At 42.8% G+C, this 25,939-nt stretch overlaps 1 protein-coding gene across 2 annotated transcripts in view; it reads left to right on the plus strand.

Annotated features, from left to right (window-relative positions):
* The window catches only part of znf407 (zinc finger protein 407), a 155,316-nt gene that overhangs the window by 84,726 nt on the left and 44,651 nt on the right, over positions 1-25,939 (plus strand). For both annotated transcript variants that reach the window (XM_031278310.2, XM_036006290.1), the window contains exons 6-8: positions 11,926-12,092; positions 19,728-19,811; positions 21,708-21,828. In XM_031278310.2, the coding sequence (XP_031134170.2) occupies positions 11,926-12,092; positions 19,728-19,811; positions 21,708-21,828 (372 nt within the window). The remainder of the gene's footprint in view (positions 1-11,925; positions 12,093-19,727; positions 19,812-21,707; positions 21,829-25,939) is intronic.

Below are 25,939 nucleotides of genomic sequence, written 5' to 3' on the forward strand. Positions count from 1 at the left end.
TTGTGCTGGCCACACACACACACACACACACACACACACACACACACACACACACACACACACACACACACAGTTTTATACCCTTACTGCCACGGCCATCGCCTGCCCACTGACTCCAGAGAGAAGGGTGGGAAACATCTTGAATATTTTATGAAGCTTGAGAACCCCACCTCTGTCTTCCCTATCCAGCAAACTACCGCTGCTATGTCCAGCAGTACACACACACACACACACACACACACACACACACACACACACACACCCACCAGCAGAAAACAGAAATAATGTTTTAAATGCAATCATTGTCAGGCCCAAACAATGTCATTTATCAAGGGAGCATTTGGGACTGTATAATAAGTTTCACATTATTAATACAATTTTTCATCCTCTGTCAAGCCTATCTGATTTATGGCACACGTATGATCTAAGGTGATCATTGAATTACAATTCCAGTAATAAGAGAGAGAATGGACCTGGTCTTTTACTTCTGCCCAGTGGAGCGCGCGCGCAAACACACACACACACACGAACACACACACACACACACACACACACACACACACACACACACACACACACACACACACACACACACACACACACACACACAAAATTCTGGATAAACAGCCTCCAGTTGCATCATACGGCAGTCACACACAACATACAACAATAGTCACAACCACCCTATCTGTGTTCTAACTTTTACCGGTGATACCACGGAGCAAATTTGCTGAATATTTGTATGAAACCAATATGCCTGCTTCCTAATTTCAGTGAGAGGAAGGGGAGGGAAAAAACAAATGAACCTCGGCCCCTGTTAATTAGATAAGGGACAAAGCTCATTATTTTAAAATGATATTGAGGCCGAGAGAGTAAATATGAGTGGCCTGTTAGGGGCTCTTTAATGGGAGGGGAATGTGCGTCGTTACAGGGCCGAATGATTTACAGCTAGATGCTCTCTGATGTATAGACTGTACCTTTTATTAAGTGGCTGTCGTTACGGTCACTGGCTCAGTCATTTCCCTTTGTGTCTAATCAAAATCCATATCCAGACACCCCACTATCCAGACCCAGCCGCTCCAGATGGGAGAAGAAATTACGGGAATGTTGGCGTTCCCTTCGTGCGGCCACCTTCTCTAACCCCCCTCACATACAGGGAAAGCTACCGGAGATGCTTATTATGCAGATATTATAATCCAACAGCAACAGCAAACAAACAAATAGAAATGTGAAATTCTTTTGAGGTAATTAGATAACAAAGACAGACTCCCGTCATAACATTTGGATCCAGTTTGAACAAGTATTTGCACTATTAGCAGTCTTGCTTTCCCTTTATCAGATTAGCTTGTTGTTTAGGGCCCGGTGATCGGCGTCATACATCATCCTGTTTGATTTCAGTTTCGAGCGAATTTGGGGAAGCTGCTAATTGGATTGTGGGAGTCTAGCCCCGGTTAAAGATGGTAAACAACAGAGCAGACTTGTCCCCCAACTCTGAGCCCCGGGAGGCTTCGAAAACGCCAGCTCTCCTCAGGTTCGCCACAATTTATGAGACATTTTCTCTGTATTCTTAAAAGATAATTAGGTTTATCACCCATTTCTTTTCCCTCTCAACCCTCCTTCCTTCCCTTTTGTGTACCTGAGAGCACACAATCGCAGCATAAAAACATAAATATTTCTGCAGCACAGCAGCGTTGGCAGGTGAGCCTAATGAAATTCTAGGAGTGTAATTTGATTTACGAGGTGCTAATGCGGCCTGATATTAGAGAGAAAAAGCTCTGATATGGCTGCCTTGTGCTGTATTTAAGGCCTTTCAGAAGTCTGATAAAGAGCATCCTGTCCTCAGCACTGCGGCTGAGTTATTGTTGCAGATATTCATATTGATAGTAATTCTTCCCGACGCAATTTAGTGCCGGCAATATATAAATATGGAGATAATAGTTAATTTTGGTGGCTGCTCAGATTGCGATGCTTTAAATTTAAGACTTCAAGACAAAAAACTTTGAGCTGTGAAGCATCTGGACACTTTTTTAAAGTGCTGTTTAAAGGATGGTTGGGGGGGGGGTGTTGGAAGAGGCCTTTGACCGAACCATGTCACACAAATCAGATTTCCAGTGCTTTTCAGCCGCTGCTAATTTCAGCACGAAGCTTTTTGGAGCTCTTGATTTGCAGTTTTTCAGTCGAAACATTTTGATTTATAGTCTGATATGCGTAAAACCTATTAAGCTTTTAAATTAACTGAGTGTGCTGGAAACACGACATCAAACCAGTCTGCGCATACACTCAGAGAAAGAGATCATTTCAGGGTGTTTTGTTCAGAATCGTGTTTCATTTTCTCAAAAAAAAGACTTCTTGTAATTTAACGTTGTGTGTGTGTGTGTGTGTGTGTGTGTGTGTGTGTGTGTGTGTGTGTGTGTGTGTGTGTGTGTGTGTGTGTGTGCGCGGCAGAGTGTGCACAAATCTATCTGTGTGTGCGCACATTTCCCAGGCTCAAATGTAGGTCTGTGTGTGTGTTGGGGACTACTGAGCTATGGCTCATAATAAAAACAGGCAATAACAGGGCCACCACAGAGGGACCTGGCCTTTGTGCCTCCCTGCTCCCCCTCGCTCCCCTCTCCCCTCCACCTCCTCCTCCTCCTCATGGCCTCTCCCCACCCCCTAAGTTATGGGCTGAATAACAGCGCAACAATATTAAGATAACATTTCCTGATTGTTTGTCAGGCAGGAGGCTCCTTCACCCCGCTTTCATCACGTCCACCGTGTTCATTAAATTGACAATTTGTATTTGCCCTACAGCGGGATAAACAGCAGCTTATCTGATGGGCCTGGTCTTTTATTATTTATTTCATTATCTTCTTTTTTTTCCCTCCCTCCTCCCCCTCTCTCTCCCGGGATTGAAGGTAAACATAAATCAGCAGCAGCATCTCTGTTGTGTGCTGTTGTTTATATTGCAGTCATATGCAGCAGCGGCCCTCTCAGAGGAGGTTCATCTGCAATACTCCGCGGACACATGTGGCCTCTTCACGGAGGTTTTAGTTGTTGTTTTGTGTGACATGCTGGTTGCATGCTTCTGCAAGGTCTCTGTATGATTTAACTCCATAGATATTTCACTTTAAAATGCCCTGCTGTCGGGATAATTCTTGGACTTGTTCCTGAGAGATTCTGCTCTTCTTCCTTACAGCGGAGTTTGCTCAGTTGTTGTATCTGCTGCAGCAGGCCAGAGATGGTTGTCTTGTGTTCACTTGAATGTTAAACTAGCACCATCCAGGAATCTGATTTGTGTACCCGCAGACCACATTGACTACAGCACGTTCTAAAGCATTTCTCCTGAGCACTGTGAGCGAGGATGTTGCCCGGTTCAATATCTTAGCACGGGAACAAGCCTGTCGTCGGTCAACATTGTGCAGGCAAACGAAAAATAACGAAGCCAGCGTTCTTACTTAGGAAACACTTGTCCCCCGGAATTTAATCTTTTCCTCATTTTTCACCCAACAACCCCCCTCTAATCAGGTTTCAATTGACTGCCATTGAAGGAAGAGTCTTTCCTCAGACACATGTATAGGTCCGAACCCAGTCAGACACGATTTAAGGCTTACTCAGTCTTCCTCCCAATATCTTGGAGAGCTCAAGGCCAAATGATTTAATCTTCATTCAGCTAATTTAGTCTGGATTTAAGCTGCCGGGTTGTCGAAGTGCAGAGTGATGGAGTCTGAAAACAGGATGAGAGGGGAAAAGGGAGTGGAGGGAAAAAAACGGAAGGAAGGAGGGAGGGGAAACAGAGAGCGAGAGAGATAAAGAGAGAGCGATGGAGGGAGAAAGAGAGGGATGAGGAAGGAAGGGAGGGAGGGAGGGAGGGGGGGCTGAAGATGATGATCCATCCTGACCCTAGTGAATGCTGTCATGTTCCTCCCTCTAGGTAATCTCTCTCACTCACTCGCTATTTTGCATGTGAAAATGCTCTCCTGACAGTTGCATATCAGATAAATCCCCCCCCCCCTCTCTTTCCCTTCACCAAATAAACAACAGTCCTCACTTTGAAGTTGTCTGTTTGTGTCAGTTTGGCTTGAGGCGAGAGTCGGCCTCTCTCTCTCTCTCTCTCTCTCTCTCTTTCTGTCTTTGTGTTGCAGTGTGAGAGCATCGGCGGCTTATTTCCTCTCACCAACCGGCCAACACAACACGAGAAAACCAGGGTAGGAATCCTAAGCCGTCCAAAAAGGCCAGCACACAAAAATCCAATCAATTAAAAAAACAAAAAACATGCTAATTGATTAGCGTGATGCTCCACCAGCAGTCAGGAGAAACAGGGGTGTCGGTTCAACCCTAAGCTACGACAACATCTGTGATTGTGATCACAGGAAACATTTGAATCCTTTTTCCATCTATTTTTGCTCTTTATCATACAAAACTGGCCTATTTTTAACACACTGTTTTGTTTTAATCCAGAACACATGGTTACAGTTTCCACTTAACACACACTCTGCAAGGTCCCCCTCAACAAGCCCCACCTCACCACTTGGGGGCGATAGTGAGTGTGTGGTAATGAGTCAGGTCTTTTTATTTTTTTTTTCTTCCAACCTCTGTTAGAGGTACAGGAACTGCTCCTGGGGGATTTATATCACAATTAAGGCCAGTGTGGCCTGTGATGTTCTGACAGTAGCCCTATATGCCTGAACTGATGACAGGATCACACCACAGTATGGATATGGTAATGAGTGACACTATAGACACAGTAGCATGCAGCTTTCTGAACGTACAGGCAAGAGCCCCACCTGGGTCTGTGAATAAATCTACGCGGGGGTGTCAATCATGGCGCCTTGCTTCATGATCAGAAGGGGAAAGAAAGGGCAGAGATGGAGAGATGCAGGAGAAAGAAAAGCAGAGATATAATGACTGGAAGTAGAACTTGTTCACAGTTTACTGTGGCCTCCGCTAATCAGAGCTCGACAGTTATCACTTGCAAAGTGTTCATTTACATTTTAGACCTGAAAAGCTTTGAGCATTAAAAAAAAGCGTCTAATCTGTACATGAATACAATAGAAAGGTACCCGCACATTGCAATGTTTCAACTCAACACAACTTCCTCCTCAGGCAAATGCCCAATGTGAAGGAAATAAGAGATCTGTGTCATACAATTGTGTAATCACAGCATCTCAAGATCATACTTCATGTTATTGTAGTTCATTTATTTCGTGATTAGGCACACATGGGTGTAATTAAGTTAATGTAACATCAGCTGTCATTTAGTCATATTTATTTGTCCTTCACGTGGGTTTTCGTGCCTGAGGAAAACCTGTGTCGAGTCAAAACAATGATCCCAGTGTGTAAGTGCCTTTCTATTGTAGTTTTTTTGTCCAGCACCTCTCCCACTGAAGTTTTGTGGACGTGCACGCAACTATTCCAGCCAATTATAATAAATTATAATAAGGTACATGCCAATGCATCTATTTTTTATAATCACACAAGGAATTAGTCACTGTATATCACTGTATGTGGGATGTAAATGTGCTCTAAACCTCCAAATTTACGGCCTGTCTTTAATCACACGATATCTCAGGAATGCTTTCAGGGAGTTTCTTCAAATTTGGCAGAAATGTCCACTTGGACTCAAGGATGAATTGATTTAGGATTTGGTGGTCAAAGGTTAAGGTCATTGTGATCTCACAAAACCCGTTTCTGACCATAACTCAAGAATTCACACCCTCATCATGGTCAGGTTTGTTCAGAGCCCTGCAGGTGTCCTGGAGGGAAAACAAACAAATTCATGGGCACACATTTTAAAAATGGTGTTTTTAAAATGTGTTGTGTTGTTGTGACAAATTACACAAATGTCTAATGGCGTCTTTCCATTACATGGTGCCTGCATGACTCGACTCGACTCGACCGCGGTGCCCCGTCCTCCGTTTTCCATTGCAGATTTAGTACCGCCTCATGCCTGAGGCGAGCGTGGCTGGTCGTCATAGCAATGCCGTAGGAAACTGCCGTGACCTAACGCGACACACACACAGCACGTCAAAGGTGTGTTGTTTTTGACTCTCGGCATGTGTCTGTTGCCACAGCCAGAAGACACATTTTGTTTCAAAAGAAGCTGGAGGAAGCAAAAAAAAACCACTGCTGGCTAAACTGTTTAAAAATGGCGGGTTTGTTCAGGACACCCCCGTCTGTCGCTAGCAATGATGACACAGTGATTAGTCAGTCCTTCCAGAAAAATGTTTTTGAGTTTTTTTGTGATTGTTGCGGGCAAAAATCCTTGATTATGCTGCACGTTTTCTTAAAAAATGCGATGAAATATGCGGGATATTTATGCAAAAATTGCGGGAACTTGCAAAAACTGTGGTTTCTTCATGGCTTCATCGCGGGTTTTGCAGCTTTTCGATGATGTTCACGGTGCGTAATTACGTCATAACGTTCCCAAGGCAATGGGAAAATGGCTGCTCTTGTGCGAAGTAAAAGCAAAATTTTTCAACTTTCTGCTAAGATATGTGACTTTTTTGCAACGAAAATGCGGAGATTATGAAATGCAATGCTCATGCAAGCCCCGCATATTTTGCGCGGAAATCGGCAATTTATGCTGCGTTTTTGAAAAAATGCGCCCCCTGCATAAATATACAGACTTTGGCTGATTATGCATTGAATTACGCGATTGCATAATCGCGTTTTTCTGGAGGGACTGATTAGTGACGATTCTCTCCGACCAATCAGTAGTCTGCAGGTTTTCAAGTTACCTTTTGGTATCGCGTCAGCTCGCTTGGAACCTCGACGAAGGTGATACTAAAAAAATTACCTGTTGGCAGGTACCAGGGACTTTTTTTTGTAATGGAAAACCAAAGTAAAAACAAGAACAACAAAGCTTAACAAAGTCAAATCAATTTTATTTATATATCGCTATAGCACAAATTTGCCTCAAGAGGCTTCGCAATCTGTACAGCAAATGGCATCCACTATCTTTAGACCCTTGACTCAGATGAGGAACAACTCCCAGGCTTTGATCTTGTACTTCATCTTTCTCTCTGCAACAAGCTACCAATCAGCCACAGCTCCTTGAAGAGAAGGTGAGAAGGGTTATCCAAGACAACTTTGATTTTGTCCCTCTTCCTCCTCTCCCTGCCACTGCCTCAGCCGGATCTTTCACTACGCGCATCTGTGCTTCACCATGCCACACCGGGAGCGCCTCAGGCTACGTTCACACCGCAAGTCTTAATGCTTAATTCGTTTTTTTGCTCAGATCCGATTTTTCGTTTGGCTGTTCACATTACCTTTTAAAATGTGGCCTATATCACATTCCGGTGTGAACTGTTTGCGGTTTCGAACTGACCCGCATGCGCAAAAGAACAATAACAATGACATCAGACGCAGCACGCTGTTGCACTAACGTTAGGGAGGTTATGGAGGAAGTAAGCATTTTCACTTTTATTTCCGTAACATTAATGAGCAGTTGCTGAGGAGGAAAAGAATGAAGAGAAAGTTTTGATTGAATTGAAGTATCTCCTCATACACTAATTAGGTCTAACACCTCACTCTCCCTCCATTGACTTGCTCTATCACTGTTCTCCATTTTGTAGGCCTATTGTCAAGTTTTTAATTTTACTGTCTGTGTGTAGCGCTAACTCCCGCCGGCGCATAGTTGTGACAAATGTCGATGTAGATTGACGTAAAAGTCTCATCAAATCCGCCTTGGTTGTTCACGCTGCAGCCACGTTGAAAAAAATCAAGGGGGGGTATATCAAGCATTAATTTGAAAGGCTGCGATTGCTCTCGGGGCCTGTGGCGCCACCGGAATGCCTGGTGGAAGATAGAGGTCACTGTCTAGTTCCAACCTAGCTGGCCTTCCTTAACAGCTTGTTGAGACTGCTGACCTCCAAGCCTTCATGCCACCAACCCAGAACACCGCTGTGAAGAACAGTGCACTGGCTACCACAGATTGATAGAAGATCATCTGCAGGAGCCTGTTGCAAGACACTGAAGGATCTGAGTTTCCTCAGAAAGAACAGTCCGCTCTGTCTCTTCCCGAAGAGGCCATGAGTGTTGTCAGTCCAGGCTAGTTTATTTATTGATTTGGACCCTAAGGTACTTGTATGAGTCCACCCTCTTCACTTCTTTTCCCTGGATGACAGCTAGGACAGGGGGCGTCCTGTTCCTCTGGTCGTCCACCACGATCTCATTGGTTTTGCTGCTAGTGAGCTCAAGGTGTGATGACACCCTCTATCAGTCATCTGTACTCCTCTGTGTAAAAAAAAAAAAAAAAAAAAAATTAAATAGTGAAGACACCATGTTTCTCACTGGAAATTATTCACTGGAATCATATATGTCATATAGTGATAACTTCGCCAAAAAAATACACTTTATACCTTTTGATTCCTTCAAAGTCTGCACTACATATTTGGACAGACATGGATGTAAACTGCAACTTGACTAGTTGGCAGAGGCATAACATAAATAGAGATCCTACAACTGATGATACTCTGTTTAAAGAATGTTTTACTATAAAATAAAATCATCATATTATGTTCAATTATGTTTTTTAGGAGCGTGGTACACATTTGTACATATGTACGTTTGAAAGCTTTAAAGTGCCCATATTATGAAAAAATTTTGTTATTTTGTGTCTCTGGTGCTTCCACACGCATACAAACTTGGAAAAACAAACATCCATGCTGTTTTGAGGGAGGGTTTCTGAATGTGTCCTGCCTTCAGTCGCCGGGTGAGCTGTTCAAAATCTGCAGGATTTTCTACGTCACTAGCCGAAACGAGGGGGCTAAACCATGCTGGCGCTAGCATGCTAGAGGTTAGCCCCCTCGTTCTCAATGGCAAAATACTGCTACAACACACAGAAGTTCAGCATAATCTACAAAAGAACTACTTACATGTCCCACTTCTGCAGGTATTCCACGCAAAGTTGGAAGCGCGCCCTCGTTTAGAAGAAGTCTCCCGGCTAATCCTGCCTTGTACTACTGAAGTTAGAGAAACGGCTAGCTAGCTGATGTGATCCTTACCTAGCTACTGCGCATGTGCGAATCCCAACAAAGATGGTACAGAAGTAGGATGTCTCCCTCTGTAGCTAAAACAGAGAGCTCAACACACAGGGTGAAAAGAGGAGCTGCAGCAATGTGCAATACAACAAAAAGATGGTGTTTTTTGAAAATTAAACCATGTAAACCTATTCTGGTACAACCTCAAAATACAATTATGAACCTGAAAATGAGCATAATATGGCCACTTTAAAAAAAGAAAAGTTTTAGAACTTTCTCATGCTGTTGAATCTGAAACCGATTGCTTTGACAACATTTCTGAATGAATTGTGGTTGTTTTGTTGGTTTTAAATCCAATGTTGTCAGATATCTGAAATTGGCAGACCTCTCTTTCTCTGTCTCACTTTCCCTTTCTCCCTCTTTTATACACATGCATTCACGAATTCACTCAAGCTCTCGCTCTCTTTCCCTCTATCTGTCTTCCCTCTCCCTCCTACCTTTGGTGTGTTTTGCATGGTGCCTGGCTGTTTAGAGGCAGTATGCATATGTATGGGCGAGACCGTGGATCGTGACGGGATCTGACATGCGGGGACAAGATCAAAGCGCTCCATCTGATCCCATAAAAACAGACGCAAACCCTCCTCTGATCCATACAAAACCCCCACTGATAGTCAACTCTGCCAGCACCGACTCCTCCATCTTCTCTCCTCTCCTCCCTGCCTTCATTTTTCTCTCTCGTTTTTCCCTCCATCCCAGCATGCAGCGTGCCCACGTCAAGGCCTGCCTGCCTGACTTTGCGATTACGCCCTGTGATAAACAATGGCCCGTTTAGCTCATAAAGCAGGAGTGTTGTGCATAATGCTTACAATAAAAGATAGCATCTCTTCACTCATCTTATTTACCTCTCCCACGGTGGCATGGGCGGCAGGCTGTTCTATAAATACCACAGGGAGGAAGGAAAGGGAAGGAAATACAGACGCAGACATACATCTGTTGGTCAAATAAAGTCTCTGCCAAGTCAGTTGATGAAAAGGAGAGGAAAACAAGAATTAAATTTGCGTTTGATCTTAGAGCCAGGTGATAAAGGCGCCATTTTGAAGCTGCTCCATCCTTCTTTGTAAGTGAGCTTAAAATGTCCTCTCAACTGGCGTAGGATGACATCCATATCACATTTAGATTCATCTTTATGGAACATATAGATTGATATGGAAGCCAGAACCCATTTTCCTCTCTCTCTTCCTCTCCCCATCTTTAATTCCCTCCTTTCTCTCTTTTCCCTCCCTCCCTCTCGTTCTCCTTTGCCCCCCCCCCTTCTTCCAGTAAGGAAGATGTATGAGTTTGAATTATTGATTCAGACACATGCTACATGCTGCTTGGAGTCATTATTTGTTCAGGTGAGTGTCATGCTGCTCGCTATGAAACAGATACCACGGGGATTAAGCGACACAATCAGGACTTAAAGACAGCCGCCCTCCCTAAAATAACATGGCCCTCGCTGCAAGACAAATGCTCCCCAAAACCTGACTTCATTTGTTTATGAGTCACACATTAGTCATCTTGTGCCTAAATTACAGAGCGGGGGTAAAGATTAATTCGAGCACAGTCTTTTTCTATTGTTTTTACTTGTGTGTGTCTCTTAAAGTCTAATAACACAGCAGATGAATATAGGTGCAAACATCCTACACATTGTAAAAATAAACTTAAAAACACACAGCTTTTGTTGGGTGGTAGGTGTCTGTATGAAAGAAAGACGGATGTCCAGAATAAAGAAAGAACACCATGCATATACAGTAGTCACATTTTAGTTTTTTCTTCAGAGAGGCTATTGGCACCATATAACAGAACGACACACACCACACACGATAAATCAGGCTTTTGCATTTTTTAGATTGATACTGACTATCCAAAGCAGAGCTGAGGTTGATTGTGTTTGTAGAGAAGTTAAAGTGCTCATATTATGCTTTTTGGCTTTTTCCCTTTCCTTTATTGTGTTCTATATCTTTTTTTGTGCATGTAATAGGTTTACGAAGTGAAAAAGCCCAAAGTCCACCCCAAAGGGACTTACCATCTCCAACAGAAAACTCTGTTCACAAACAGCTCTATTGTAGTCCAGCCTTTACTTCTGTGACAAACGTGCGCCACTTTGTAACACATGTTATAATGCTCGCCTAGCTGCTAGCGTGGCACGCCCTCATACTCTGCTTCTGACTGGCTAGTAGTCCTTACCTAGGTACTGAGCATGTGCGACTCCCAACAAAGATGGAACAGAAGTGTGATGCCTCACTCTGTAGCTAAAACAGAGAGCTCAACACACAGGGTGAAAAGAGGAGCTGCAGCAATGTGTAGTACAACAAATATATGGTGTTTTTTGAAAATTAAACCATGTAAACCTATTCTGGTACAACCTCTAAATACAATTATAAACCTGAAAATGAGCATAATATGAGCACTTTAAGATGGAGGGAAGCTCTGATACAGGGGCCTTATGAGAGGTAAAATTTTGCTAACTGTTGGTTTAGACCTGGCTAAGTGGTCAGGGACGCTGGACAGGTGAACTCTATTCTCCCCACTGGCCCTGCGGGGGTGGGGGGGGGGGACTCTAACAGAATTTCTCTAGTCCTCTGGGCCCTGGTGCAAAGCAGAGAATAAATGGTGGAGGTGGCAGGCCAGGACAGAAAAATCAATGCCTGCTTATACAGACATGACACACCAGCAGCCAACTGCATTTTGTGTGTGTGTGTGTGTGTGTGTGTGTGTGTGTGTGTGTGGGCATAGATGTACAGCAAGCAGGCATACGGCCCTGTGTTCTGTGGCTGTGAGTATGACTACCCAGCAACCCCCATTTCCTCTCTTACAGGGTAGATTGTCGAGCATTTTATTTCAGCTTTGGGATCAGTAAATAACTCTTTGTTTTTTTCCCTCCTCCTCCTCCTCATTCCCCTCTGCCTCTCTTCTTCTGCAGGAAGTTTGAATGCGAGTTGTGCGAGCGCACTTTCAGTGAAAAATGGGCTCTGAACAACCACATGAAACTGCACAGTGGGGAGAAACCATATAAGTGTGCCTGGCCGTCCTGCCACTACGCCTTCCTCAACCTGTCAGCCATGAAGGACCACTACAGGACACACACAGGTGAGAGACAATGAGAGCTAGTAACCTCCACCATGAGCCATTACTGCTGTACTCCAAACACATTTACTGACACTCTAAACTGCGAAATTCATGAGATTTGCTTTTTACAGGCAAATAGTTTTTTTTTTTTTTTTGGGACAAAAGGTTATTTATCAAGACACACTATACTTGGATCACACCAAATGTACTTCATTCTTCTATAGCTGTAGACTATTTAACAAAATGAAGTTTATGTGTGAAAATCTCACATTAATTATGAATCTTCACAGCTTTGTTTGGAGAAAAAAAACATACACACGTTTTTGGCCGGTAATAGCCATGACTTGTCCATCTGTACTGATTTTCAACATCCAGAGAAAGTGGAGAACTAGTTCTTGGCGCCCTCGCAGACACTTTTGTCAGATGGGTAAAGCCTTCCCTTCCCGTCAGAATTATCTGATCTTATATCAGCCAATTATATTATGAAAGAGACACTTGGTAGCCGAAGAGAGAAGGGGAAGGATTTCATATTTGTTTTTGTTTTCTACCATCCTCCAGACTTAAAGGGTTGCGTGATGAGAGAATTGAGGTAGTGTGTATTCCTCAAATCCAACTGGTTGTCATGTGTACATCCCCAAAATCCATCTGGTCACCAAGTGTGTCTGCCTCAAACCCAGCTGGTCAGCAAGTGTGTGTTCATCAAATCCATCTGATCCTCAAGAGTGTTTTCCCACAAAAGGTCCGGTGGTTGTTCCTCCTATGATGCAAAAAACAAAAAAGGACAAATTGAATACAAACAAAAGCTGGATTAGAGTATAAACTCGATGAAACAAAAAACATGACATTTTGTATTAATATCAGTGGGTATTTTCATGTTTATATTTGCAGTGTTTTTTCTTTCAGATTCCATCCTGTCCTTTCATTTCGGTACGTAGAGTACAGTACACTGTGAGACTGTACTGAGTCGTGCTTTTTTTACTGACTAAAAGCTTTGGATAGACAGATGGTGCGGTGGGAGGATACTGTCTTGAATAATAGCCCCTCGATAGAAACCCAAGTCAGGCTCTCTGGAAAAGTGTCTTTATGCTGCAGCCCAGCAGTTTCCCCTCGGCCTCAATAATGTCCCACACACAGCTCCTTGATGCCCTTTTAAGTCAATGACAGAAGCAGCAGCAGCCAGTGGCCTGACAGCCTGACTGAGCGCTTGCAGGAGAGCCCTCCATCCGTCACGGGTGCCTGTGTGTGTGTGTGTGTGTGTGTGTGTGTGTGTGTATGTGTGTGTGTGTGCGTGTGTGTATGTGTGTGAGTGTAAGCATTGCTGGATGTTATTTTAAATGTGTTTTAACAGTGATGTAACGTCAAGGCGCCTCTGACATAATTAGACGTTTTATTTTCATTTGTTTCCAGCCCTCATCATTCCCCATCAGGCGGCTGGCGTCACACTGTCACCTAGCTGTCACCTGGAAAGGCGTAGGGGTGTGTGTGTGTGTGTGTGTGTGTGTGTGTGTGTGTGTGTGTGAGAGAGAGTTTGGCAGGAGGAAACAGACTTAAAGAGAGTGAGTGAAGTGATTGAGATGGAAACAGGAAAGTGATGAAATAAGAGAGCTTAAAAGATCAAGGGCGTATGAACATATGAAAATAGGAGAATTAAGATTGAACCTGAAACAACCTCATTTTAGTGAGCGACAAGACCTGACTTGATTAGCAACACCAAAAAAAGCTAACACAATTTGCTCTGCTGTGACCCCCGACACTCCTTTACCAGTTGTAATTGCTGCTGGGTCGGACGGTTAGCTACAGCTTTACAATCATTGCAATCACATTCCAGCAGCCAACCTGACACACTGAAATATTATCTGCATGTGTGTGATCTGTTTAAAGGTTATAAATCGGCTCCTTCACGGCACTTAGATGCAATACTAATACAATACGTAGGATATTTTAAAGTTGAGCTAATCTTTCCTGGGAACAGAGCAGTCCGTAATGGACGGGATGTAAGTAACTGTGTGTGTGCGTGTGCGTGTGCGTGTGTGCGTGTGTGTGTGTGTGTGTGTGTCGATGACTAAATGTGGAGTTTGTACTGGAGCTGAGTGTAATGATACACGCATCAAGCTCATTATTTGGAACTGTAAAATTCACTTGGTGAAAAAAAACTTAAAAGTACTATCCCTTTATCAAGAGCTTCATAGTGGCAAGTTTTAAATGAGTTGGTCTTCGTCAAGTGTGTATAATGGATTTATAATCCCTTAAAACAACATTTCTTATCCTGTGTTATGTTACCGTGTATGAAGCCACCAACTGCATATTTAAAGCTGGAGTTCGGAACCTTTGTCTCCCCCCTCTGGCAGTGAGAGTAATTACACAAACACTTTCTACGTGCTTAAGAAAAGCAGTTGGATTTATAATATAGTCGCGTCACTGTGGTCTCTCCCCCCTTCCTGCCTGTCAAGGTATTGGGTAATACAGCTAGACGGACATACCATGTAAACAATTAGAGAGCCGAAATAAGCAGCCAAAAACTGCAGTTCATTGAGTGGCCACTTGAGGCTAGCTCCAAGAGAGAGTCAATCCCCATAAACCCCCAAATGCCCAACTTTATACTTTCCTTCATGACAACTGTGGGGGGGAATTATATTCAGGCTTAAACTTGTGCATAATTAAGGGCGTTCCACTTTGAGTAACAGGTAGGCTGCTGTCACAGGAGGCGAGCACAGACTGTAGGCTTTATTCAGCCCACCTCAGCTCCATCCACGCTCCACCTCTTTGCCCTTTTTTGGATTAGCCGACGTCAGGCACTGCCAATGTGGCGACGGCCTGGGACACCTGGAGCCACCCACTTTGAGCTTCATTTTGGCTCTTCAGAAACCTATGGGTGACGTCACAGGGGCTACATCCGTATTTTATACAGGTCATGGAAGCTACGCTGTAAAGAACTATACTGTCTATCGGCATCCTTCCGGTGCTCCAGCCCGGAAATGTTGCCACAGAAACCAGACACAACAACTCCGGTATACTGAGAAATACAGAGAGCTTTCCCTGACAGTGATAGGCTTAATCAGCATTGTGTGAACTTGTTTGGCAAAGGCTTTAATGTAACAGACGTTCATTCATATGTAAAAGTTCCACACTCTAGTTTTAAGAGCCTTTTACAGGGTTCACTTTTTAATACGATTTAGCTTGAAACACTAAAAAGTCAGCCGGTATGGCATTTTCAATTAAGTAATGGAGCGAACGTTAGCTTAATTAGCTAGCTAGCTACAGCTGTTGAAATGTGATAGCGACAGTTGTATTGTTTTATAATACAGTGGGGAGAATAGTAATGTTTTCAAGTGATTTTCGAAACGCATTGTTTCAAAATCGACAAATAAATTGCAGCCAAACAAACAACTAAGACTAAGGAGTCCCTAACAGAAAATGCCAAATTTGATCATCCTGTGGACAGAGTGGCTGGTTGTGACATGCAGAGCCCCCCTCCCTAAAAAAAGGAAGAAAAAAAAAGGTTAACACCTCCACTTTCCTTCTCCTGCCTCTAACAGGATTCATTGTTCCTCTCTGATTTGTGTGTTTTTTTATGTTAATCACTCCCTCCTCACACACCAGTCGTGTCTGAGGGAGGGGGAGGAGGGCGGGGGGTGGGGGGGATTCAGTGGTCGTCAGCCGCCAGGGTCATTTGTAACGGCTGATGAATGAGCGACTCAAATAAATAAATAAGTGCACTGCATCTGACCCACCCAGCTTTTCCCAGGCTCTTGGGCGTTGTGGGGAGTGGGGAGGGGGGTAGAGGAAGGTTGAACACAGCGACAGGACCACAATTGATTTCCTCATTGCTTCAGTTTGTCGCTTAATCTGGCGATATGCTGATAAATCTTCGCACTTTGTCAATTAATTTCCCTGAAAAATGAGACCCAAAATGGCGAGCACATCAATACAGCAGCGGATTCCGTGTCAAAAATTAAGCGGTAAAATTAATTGCCCTCCCATCCGCTCCTGCTAAAACATAACTAATGAGGGAGGCAATTATAGCTGCATGCAGACGCCTCTGGGGTTATTTAAAACACACACTCACATACACACACACACACACACACATACATATATATATATTCACACAGACATGCAAAGAGAGGTTGTATATTTTGACTTCAAAGTTCTTGTCTCACAATAAGGTATATTTAATTCCAGTAGGGGTTGGGGGGTTGAGGTGCATCATGGGAACAAAAGAGAAGTGATGAGCCAATATTCTAAAAAGCCAAAATGTTTAAGGGCTTTCAGTGCAGACACATTAGCAGGAAATGTAGTTTTCAGGGCATTTTCATGTCTGGCGCTAGACTTTAGGTACATGGGCCGTGTATGCTTTTAAAGGTGCTGTAGGTAGGATTGGGAAGATCCAGGACTTAGCCAAAAAATTTGAACATCGACAACTTCTCAGTCCCTCCCCCCTTTCAGGAAAAGCCCAAACAGTCTCCTAAGCCCCTCCCCACACAAGGGAGAATGAATGTGTGTGCATTAGCAGTGATTGACACGCTGTTAGACCTGTTATGAAGTCAATGCAAGGTTGTTTTGTGGGTGCGGGGTTCATGCTGCTTTAACCAGCCGCATCCTCCAGTGTTGACAGCAGCGCGTCACTCTTCTACTACCCCACCTCGCTGTCCCCACCCAGGTCCTCAGAGGGCTCACCGCCACAGAGAAGCAGATGAAAAGCACACATGTAATTTATCGCCAACGTTTCCTCCTCAAGAATAATTGTGGCGACCGCGGCTGGTAGCAGGGATCGATGGATATGGATTTTTCTGTGGTGGGGTCTTGTAGCGTTGGGCGTAATGAGAGATGGAAGGGAGGGAGGAGAGGAGAGGAGGGGAAGAGTGGAGGAGGGACCGGTGCTGTTTTTCTTATAGGGAGAAAAGGTCTGACCAGATGCCTAGTAAGTTTTCCAGAGTTTAGAGGCACTGAAACCTATTTTACATGAACACAAAATGATCTGCTAAAGTTTGGGCACTTAACATGACCTATTTCTGTATTTTTGTTTATGTCTGTGCTCTTCTCACTGGTTTTTAGTGGGCAGGGCTCGGCCACTAAAAAAAAAGCTCATGTCAGTACTTCCACGCACGGACTTTAATCAAAATGTTTTTTCACATTGAGTTATATTTATTTTCCAGGAACATCAGACGTCAGGTATTTAGCACAGCACATGTAAATGGTGATTTCATGTAGCCACAGAAAGCAGCAGAGTGGACATTTATTTATATGAAAACAGTTTGGTTAAAGGCCGTTCACACTGGGATTGAAAAGTGAACCTGCATGAATTAGCCAACGCATGCACCTTTTTAAGGCTGTTTTTCTCCTCTCTAAGTGGCACTGCATTAAAACTCTTCTCACAGTCGAGTGGCTTTAAATGGGTGTAATAGAGGAAACTTGAGGCTGCTTTGTCTCTGCGGACTCAGTGAAAGCTGCTATCTGTGCAGAAGAGGTGCAGAGCACCGCTGAGGCCCAGCTGGAAGAGTCACCCAAATGTGTTATCAGTATGTGGCGAGAGCCGGAGTTCAACATCAGCATTTAGATGAACATGCATGCCGCGTGTGTCTGTATGTTCGAATGGGTGGTACCTACAGTGTTTCCATGTGCTGCCGTGTGGAAATGTGTTACTAGCACACATAGAGTTTGATGTGGTCGCGTGTGTGTGTGTGTGTGTGTGTGTGTGTGTGTGTGTGTGTGTGTGTGTGTGCGCGCGCGCATCTGTATCCATTCAATAAATGTGTTTTTATGCACGTGTATGTGTTTCCCTGAGTGAGTCTTATCACAAATGTTGCTGTGTGTGTGCAGGAGTGTGTGACTGCCTGTGTGCAATGGCAGAGAGAGAGAGAGAGCATCATGCTGTTAATGACAGAGCCAGATGCAAGGGAAGAGAGGAGGAGTGTAAAAAAGCTCTCCACGCTCCCCATCTGGAAGGCATCGCCCCCAAATGAAGTTGTACAAAACCATCCCATTGATAATAAAGCTAATTTTTATGGCTCTGACAAGTATGTAATTATGTTCAGCGGTGCTTTTCAGATTTTATCACAGTCAATAAACCACACTGGCAATTTCCCGTCCCCCATTTGACATATTTACACGGATCCATCTGATTGGAGGAATTAGTTAGCTGTGAGAGCTCTGATGGATATACACTAGTGATCTGTGACTTCTGCTTGGCTCATCTGTTAGCCAACTAGACCCGCTGCTCATCTGTTCAGTCTGTCTTCTCTTTTTTTTTTTCGCTTTCTGCCTTTTTCCTCCTTTACACATTTCTCCCAACCCATTAACACAATATTTTCTTCTTTGTCTTTACTTGGGCTCTCACTTCTTGCTCAATGGCACCTCAGCAGTAGTTTTGAGTGAAGGAAGAATCACTCATTCCTTCCTCACCCACACTTTTCACTCAAAAGGATTCAAGGATTTCATAAATCTACTTTGGTAACCTTTCACTTATTACCACTCCGCGATATTTGAGGTTGTATTTTTTCTATTTAATTGTATTTCATTTTGATTAATGTTGCTGCAACTTTGATATTAAAAAGTATTAGTGACAGATTATTTATACTGAGCCATATTTGGTTTAGGGAAAACAATATAGACAAATGTCATGAATTGTGTAGCTTCACATACTCATGTGTGAAATAAAACCAGCAGTAGCAATTTATTTTATTATCGATGACATTATTTCCATAATAAGTTTAAACCAAATACACATCAACACGTAGATTAATATATAACACACTTCATACATTTTCAAACATAAATATGATGCATTTTAATTTAAATTAGTTTAATACGCTTAATTAGAACAAACACCCATACGTATAAAAGGTTTGATATCCTTTTACACTTTCAGTATTTAGAAATAGTCTGTTTTTGTTTCCTGTCAATATCCTCCTATATGTGGCAGAAAAGCATGATTAGATGGCATCGTTTCCAAGTTCCTATGAAAAGATAGATTTGTTTATTATCCGTATAGATATGGCTGTCGTCTCTATTAGTAATCACATCACTATATTCGCCAAAGTCATTTTTGACATCTGGGAGCGCGGCAACTTCAGGGCAGCGTCACTTAGGCAAAGCCTTAAGTTCTGCGAGCGGTGAGATGATATTTGGAGAAAACTTCATTTCAAGCGGCTGTCCTCAACATTCAGAACATGAATATAGCAGTAAAGTTAATCAAGGTCAAAGTCGTTTAGCTGCAATAGATGTTTATAACGGGTATTTTGGGTGATGTGACAGTTTTGCATTTTTTTTTCTTTTGCAAGTGAACTTGTTTTATCTCCGGGGTTCGCTCAAAACATGTATGATTGTTTGACTGCTTATGTTTTTGTTTTTTTGTGCTTAAAAAATAAGATTCAGGTTCAAATAAACTGAAATTTTACTTTGAAGAATTGATTTTCTTGGTCTCTTGAAGGAGATCTGAATTTGAATAAGTATATAAAATATAATTTTATAAATGTAGTATAAATGAGATAAAAGTTAATCTTTCCCTCAGGTTCTTGCTGCCTCTCCCTTATTCGGTTATGTTTTAATGTCATTTCTTTTGCCCATTTTTCTTCTAAGATTTTTTTCTTTTCGTCCTAGAGAAGACCCTAAATGCTTTATGCTTTCTTTCCTTCCTCTCTTAATCTGTCTCTATAGGAGAGAAGACTTATCTATGTGACCTGTGTGGTTTTGCTGGAGGCACAAGACACGCCCTCACCAAACACAGACGCCAACACACAGGTGAGCAACAAGACACACATCCTGAACTCATGTCAAAAACATATCTAAACATGCACGCACACACACACACACACACACACACACACACACACACACACACACTAACTGTGCAGACCTTCAAGGTCTGAACAGCCACAAAATTTTCTTTCAGATAGTTTGAGCAACTGTCTCTCTCTCTCTCTCTCTCTCACACACACACACACACACACACACACACACACACACACACACACACACACACACACAGGCACATCAGTGTGACATGCTGCTGTCAGTGATAGGCATGTGTACCAGTATGGCTGACTGAATCTGGGATTTTTAATTTCAGTTATCATTTCACCATGTCATTCTGTCGCTTAGGGAAATTGCATTTTTTCAGATAGGCTGTCAATAACGAGTGCTTTTTTGGAAATTGGGATAGTGAAACAAATACTGTTCTTAACCGTTGTATGGCAGGCGCCCAAGGATCAAGAATCCGGTTATAAATATTAATTTAGGTTTTTGTAATTCATTTTGTTTGCTCCTCAGTTTCTCTACAACTCTCTCTCTCTCTCTCTCTCTCCCCCCCCCCCAAATTTCTGTCCCACTCTCCTGTGTTGACGTGTCAATTCCACTGATTTAGCTGCATACTCAAATCTGTTGTCATGCAGCTGCACATGAAGGGATTACTCTGTCTGACAGTGTTTGACTGGTACAGATTTTACAGAAGGCCACTGCTAATGCCAATATTTCTTTTGGTTTCTCAAGACAACATTGTGCCATTATCTTTACCATGTACAAAGAGTCAGTGGCTAATGTTATTCTCGTCAGTATGGAAATGTCACTGAAGCTGTATTTTAAGAAACACTGGACACTACAGGAGTCAAATGAATGCCATGTTAATAAACCTCAATGTTCTGTAGTTTTTCCGCTCCTTAAAGCAGGGTGAGGTTTTATAGCAGACACTGACATCCCTAAAGCTGTTTGAGGAAAATACTCCCTCACTACTCTGGTCTGCCATTTAAAATAAAGAAAATAATTTAAAATGCAAAATTCTGCCAGCTATGGCCACTTTTCCAACTTGCTGTTACAATCACATACATTTGTCCTGCAACTTTATTTTGAAGTTAAATTGATACCTTGTCCCTGTGACTATGCCCCGACATTTTTAGAATCAAGTCTCTTATCTCTGTAAGATTATTGGCTATGTATCAAAGATGGTTATCATCAATCATCTAATGATAGAAATCTCCCATCTGGATTTCCATCAGAATCTTGCTCATCATATTCCATGGAGATCCTGCTGTAAGACAGATAAACTGGGAAGAGAACACAACATTTAACAACAACACTTTGACACTTAATTTCAACTAAAAGTTTAAAACTTTAGCTGACACTGACTGCTGTCACTGCCTACGTACCAACTCACACTTCTCCATTTGCAGTTCAACTTATATTTCAACAGTTTCATATTTTACTCAAATGGCAGTTAAACTGCTTTCAGCTTTTAATATTCAACTGTTCAATTACTTTGAGTTTTTACATACAAACTGACAAATAACTGCCAACAGGGCTTAAACTGTCAAATCAACTGCAACTACCACACATCAAAATTGTTTTTTTTAGACATTTTAACGTGTTTAAAGTCTGTGCACCTGCAGTGTTCAGAGTAAGCGAGAGAACTTACATTTATTTCAGAAATTGTAGCTTTTGTAGTTTCACAGTGAATTCAGAACTGTTATTGGCTCTTGTGGTTACTTAATTTTGATCATTTGGATTCATGAAGCCAGCAAAACGGTGTCAGTTGTAGCCTTCTACCTGGGTTTGCATATTTATGTGTCTATGTGTGACATTTATGTCATCTTGGTCTCATCACTATTGTCTGTCTCTTATCTTTTCACCCCCTCCACCCCACAGGAGAGAGACCCTTCAAATGTAAGCTCTGCAACTTCGCCTCCACCACGCAGTCCCACCTATCGCGGCACAAACGTGTTCACACTGGGGAGAAACCGTACCGCTGCCCCTGGTGCGACTACAGGTACCGGCTCATTGACCCGCCCACGGTTGGTGGCGCTGATGGCCGCCACCATGGCACTGATGATCAGGGGGTTGATAGGTGGGGGGGTAGGAGGGTCTGCGGTGTGTATGTAAGTGAGTGAGTGTGATGGTGAGATAGCAGGTGGCATTGTAGGGTAGTTCGGAGGGGTGGGGGGGTGGCATTAATGCTAGAGGCTTTGTGTGTGTGTGTGTGTGTGTGTGTGTGTGGTTGGGGGGGGGAGGGGGGTGGTGGAGGGCAGACAGGTCTAATCTCCACAGCACAGCTCCATCTCATCACTCTGCCATCATCAATAGGCCCAGCCAGATCTCCCCAACACACACACATACACACACACACACACACACACACACACACACACACACACACACACACACACACACACACACACACACACACAATGTCACTGTCACTGGCAGGTCCCTGTCATTAAAACACCATCATACCACATCAGTAATTACACAGGAAATTGTCGGTGAAATTGAAAAAGTTTTGGCTGGCGTTGCACATCTCCATCTCTCTCTAGCTCTCTCTCTCTCCCTCTGCCTCCCCTTGACTCTCTCTGTCTTTCTCATTTTCTCTCATCCTGTGCTTCCTCGTCAGGTTGTGGCAGAAGAGTGTGAAAGGGAATGATCTCAAACCCATCATTGGTTTTAGATGTACTCTTCATTCGTTTTTTCCCCTCTGTGACAAAGTCATTTCGGCAGCTTGTTACACCTGCTCCGCTGCAGTGAAGCGCTCGACTCATTTCACAAGTCTTTTGTATGCAGTCCAACTTAGAAGAAATGAAATGCTGAGAGGTAATACTTGTAGTCAGGCTATTATTTTGCAATTATCAAAGGATTATCTCACCATGTACCCAAAGTTATCATGACGTATCCCTTGACTGTATCAATTAAGGATCGACCAGTGTGTGGGTTGTGTTTGTTTTAAGATTCTTTGAAGTGTCATTTAATAGCATAGGAAGACTGCATCTTGTCTTTTAATATGTGCTCTTCTAAGTTCAACTACAAGGTTTGTAGGCCAATAAACGGTTGATATTTTTATTAGCCTTGCTAGCGGCATGGCTTCAGGGGTGGCAGTGACAGTCGGCCTACCACTTTGGTTCAGGCTAAAATATCTTAACAACTATTGGATGATTCCAACTGACACTGGTGATCCACTGAGTGTTTCTCCATTGTCACCATGAGTTTTTTTTGTTTCAACAATTATCACATGGAGTGCCATGAAATTGTGTACAGGCATTCGTGGTGCCCAGAGGATGACTTCTAATGATGTTGGTGATCCTCTGACATTTCACCTAGCACCCTAAAGCAAAGTTTTCACTCATCCAGTGAAATATCTAACTTCTTTTTAATGGATTGGGACAGAAGTTTGTACAGGTATTCATGCTTTCTATAGAATTAATCCTTTCTTATTTCAATTCTTAGGTTTATGACCAAATACCTGCAAAACTAATGGCATTCCCATCAGCCTTAGCTGTACTTTGTGTTTAATGCTTAGTAGAAAATGCTAACATGTAAAACTAAGATGGTGAACACTGTAAACCTGCTAAACACCAGCGTGCCGGCATTGTCATTGTGAGCATGCTGATGTTAAAAGCACCGCTGTGCCCATGTACATCCTCTCAGAGCCGCTAGCATGGCTGTAGGCACTTATTCTTGTTAGATTGGAACTGCCGATCGTCTATATGAAATTTGCATACTGCAAGAATTTTGTTTTGCTCAGAATTCCATTTGTGCTATGACATACATTTTGTACCTCATGGGACACTAAACCTCAGATCCCAGGGGGAAAAAAACAAGACTGTATGATGATGAAGACACCGTCTTGCAAACATTTGTTGAATTCTATCCAAATCTCTCATTAAACATATTGGGTCAAAGGCTTTAAGTATTGAACATGTATTTGAAGTGAATGTTAATCATGAATATTGGTTGATTTTTTTTTTCTCCCCCTGAGGACACATTTTAGTCCCATATCCAGCCACTACAGTAGACTTACCCCCAGTATCAGAGAGAAACTGTACATAGAACGAGCCAAATGTGCCTGGCCCCATTGTTCCCGCACTGATCCTTAATGATCATTACAGATAGTGGCAAATGGAACAGTAAATTAGAAACCCAATTACCATTTTGGTGGCCCCAGGGGTTCTGAGAGGTCCAGAGGGCAGGCAAGGGGGGGTTGCAAGGTGGGAGGAGGAGGTGGTTGGGGAAACGCCCCGCTGGCTTACTAATGTGAGGATGAGGAATTGAATGTGGGGGCCTCAGACAGCCGCGAGGGCCCTCGCCTCCGCCCTGCCTTTACACTCTGAATACATGTTTAAAACCCTGACGTCTCCGGTGGCCTGACCATGATAAGGAGCGACTAGATGAGTTAGCACGTCTGACCTTTTGATGTAAGCCTTTGAAATACACGTGGCGCCGTTGTAAAGACATATTTAGGTCCGAGGCAAATGAAGCAGCTGTGTGATTGACAGTTCTTGCTCACAGAACATATTTATATCTGTTTTACTAGTATACATCTGATTGCCACTATTTAAATATCCATATTAAATGTTATGGATGACATCTATAGTTCCCACTCGATACAATGTGATCTCCATCAAGGCTGCTCCTCAAATGCATGTAAATGAGCATGGAGTGAATGATCCATCAAATGCCACTCATCTCCTATTCAGAGAGATAGATAATAGAGGGGGATAATTATAGTTGAGGAATAGTGGTAAAAATATTCTAATGATATTGCACTGGGAGTCCTGGGCTGTCAATTAATGATGTCTATTTGACTATTCTCCAGCTATTTGTGCAAACCGCAAAACTTCGTTACTTCAGTGTTTAAGGAGTCATTTCTATTGTTCACAATGAGGAGCTTTTTTCTCTCTCATTAAAGTCACGGTGGCATCTTAAGCGGTCTAATTGATATGTAGCCTCTGACTTCCTGCCACGTTACCATCCTTCTTGGGCTATTATTGTTTATTGAATGCTGCGGCATTCATGTTTCAATCTACCTGTTAAAATACTATTTCAATTGGCGGCGATGGCAGCTTTGAGGATGGCACGCTTACTGTCAATGCCAGGAAGGTTTGCGACCTTGTAAAGTGAAGGGAGAGATGAGGGAGGAGGGGGGGAGACATTAATGATGATAACTGGGCCTCCTTGGCAGAATAAGATCCAAATGGCACCAATGATCCAAATACACCTACTGACTCTTAACACACACAAAGAAACACATTAAAATCTCCTCTAACGAAGCGCCTCTCAATTACACCTCTCCCATTACCATACAGTCGTTGGGAGGAGGAATATGGAAATGGCTCAAATAAAGGGGAGAGACAGAAAGAGGTAGAGAAGGGGTGATGTATCCATTGAGCATCAGTATGGCTGATTCCCATGCTGAGTGCATGGATGGGGGAGGAAGTTGAAACAGTGTTGGACTAATTAATACAGTGTATAGTAGGAGGGCTGGTGTGGGCTTTCACTAACTGTGACACCTGCTGACTCCTAAATGCACGTTGTGTTGTTTTAATATGACAATTACTCCATTACCATATCTGAGAGATAGCATGGCCCCCCTAGGAATCCACCCGCGCTCGCTTTAGAACCTTTTAGCTCCGCTTCAAATTTTATCTATTTATGCTCCCACTTTCGAATAAGAAATCAGTTCACTTTAAGTATAAAATGCATTTTTTAGCTGCATGATTTGCGGTAATTCACAACGATGTGACATTTTGAGTTTGTTCTTCTGTCTTTTTTCATTAAGCAGAAGAACAGTCAACAGATGTGGCCATGATTTGTCTGTGAACCTGTTGTTGTTCATGATGGCTGATAAAGTAATCACAACAGTGTGTGCCAATCTGCTGCATAACTGATTGAGAATATGTGTAAATATCAAGGGTTATGTACTTACTGTATCTAAACCTACAAGACCTTAAATTTATGGTTTTCATATCAGGCCAAGGTTTATCATCTGCGGCTCCTTTTTTAAATTTCGAGATATTAAGCCTGGTGTTTTTGTACCGCATGTTGCTTGTGAATGAAGTGTTGCCAGTATTGTGGCATCATTCATCCCTTTTATTTGTCTGTTCCTTCAC

Source organism: Sander lucioperca, chromosome 10, assembly GCF_008315115.2.
Source record: "Sander lucioperca isolate FBNREF2018 chromosome 10, SLUC_FBN_1.2, whole genome shotgun sequence".
Classification (NCBI taxonomy): domain Eukaryota; kingdom Metazoa; phylum Chordata; class Actinopteri; order Perciformes; family Percidae; genus Sander; species Sander lucioperca.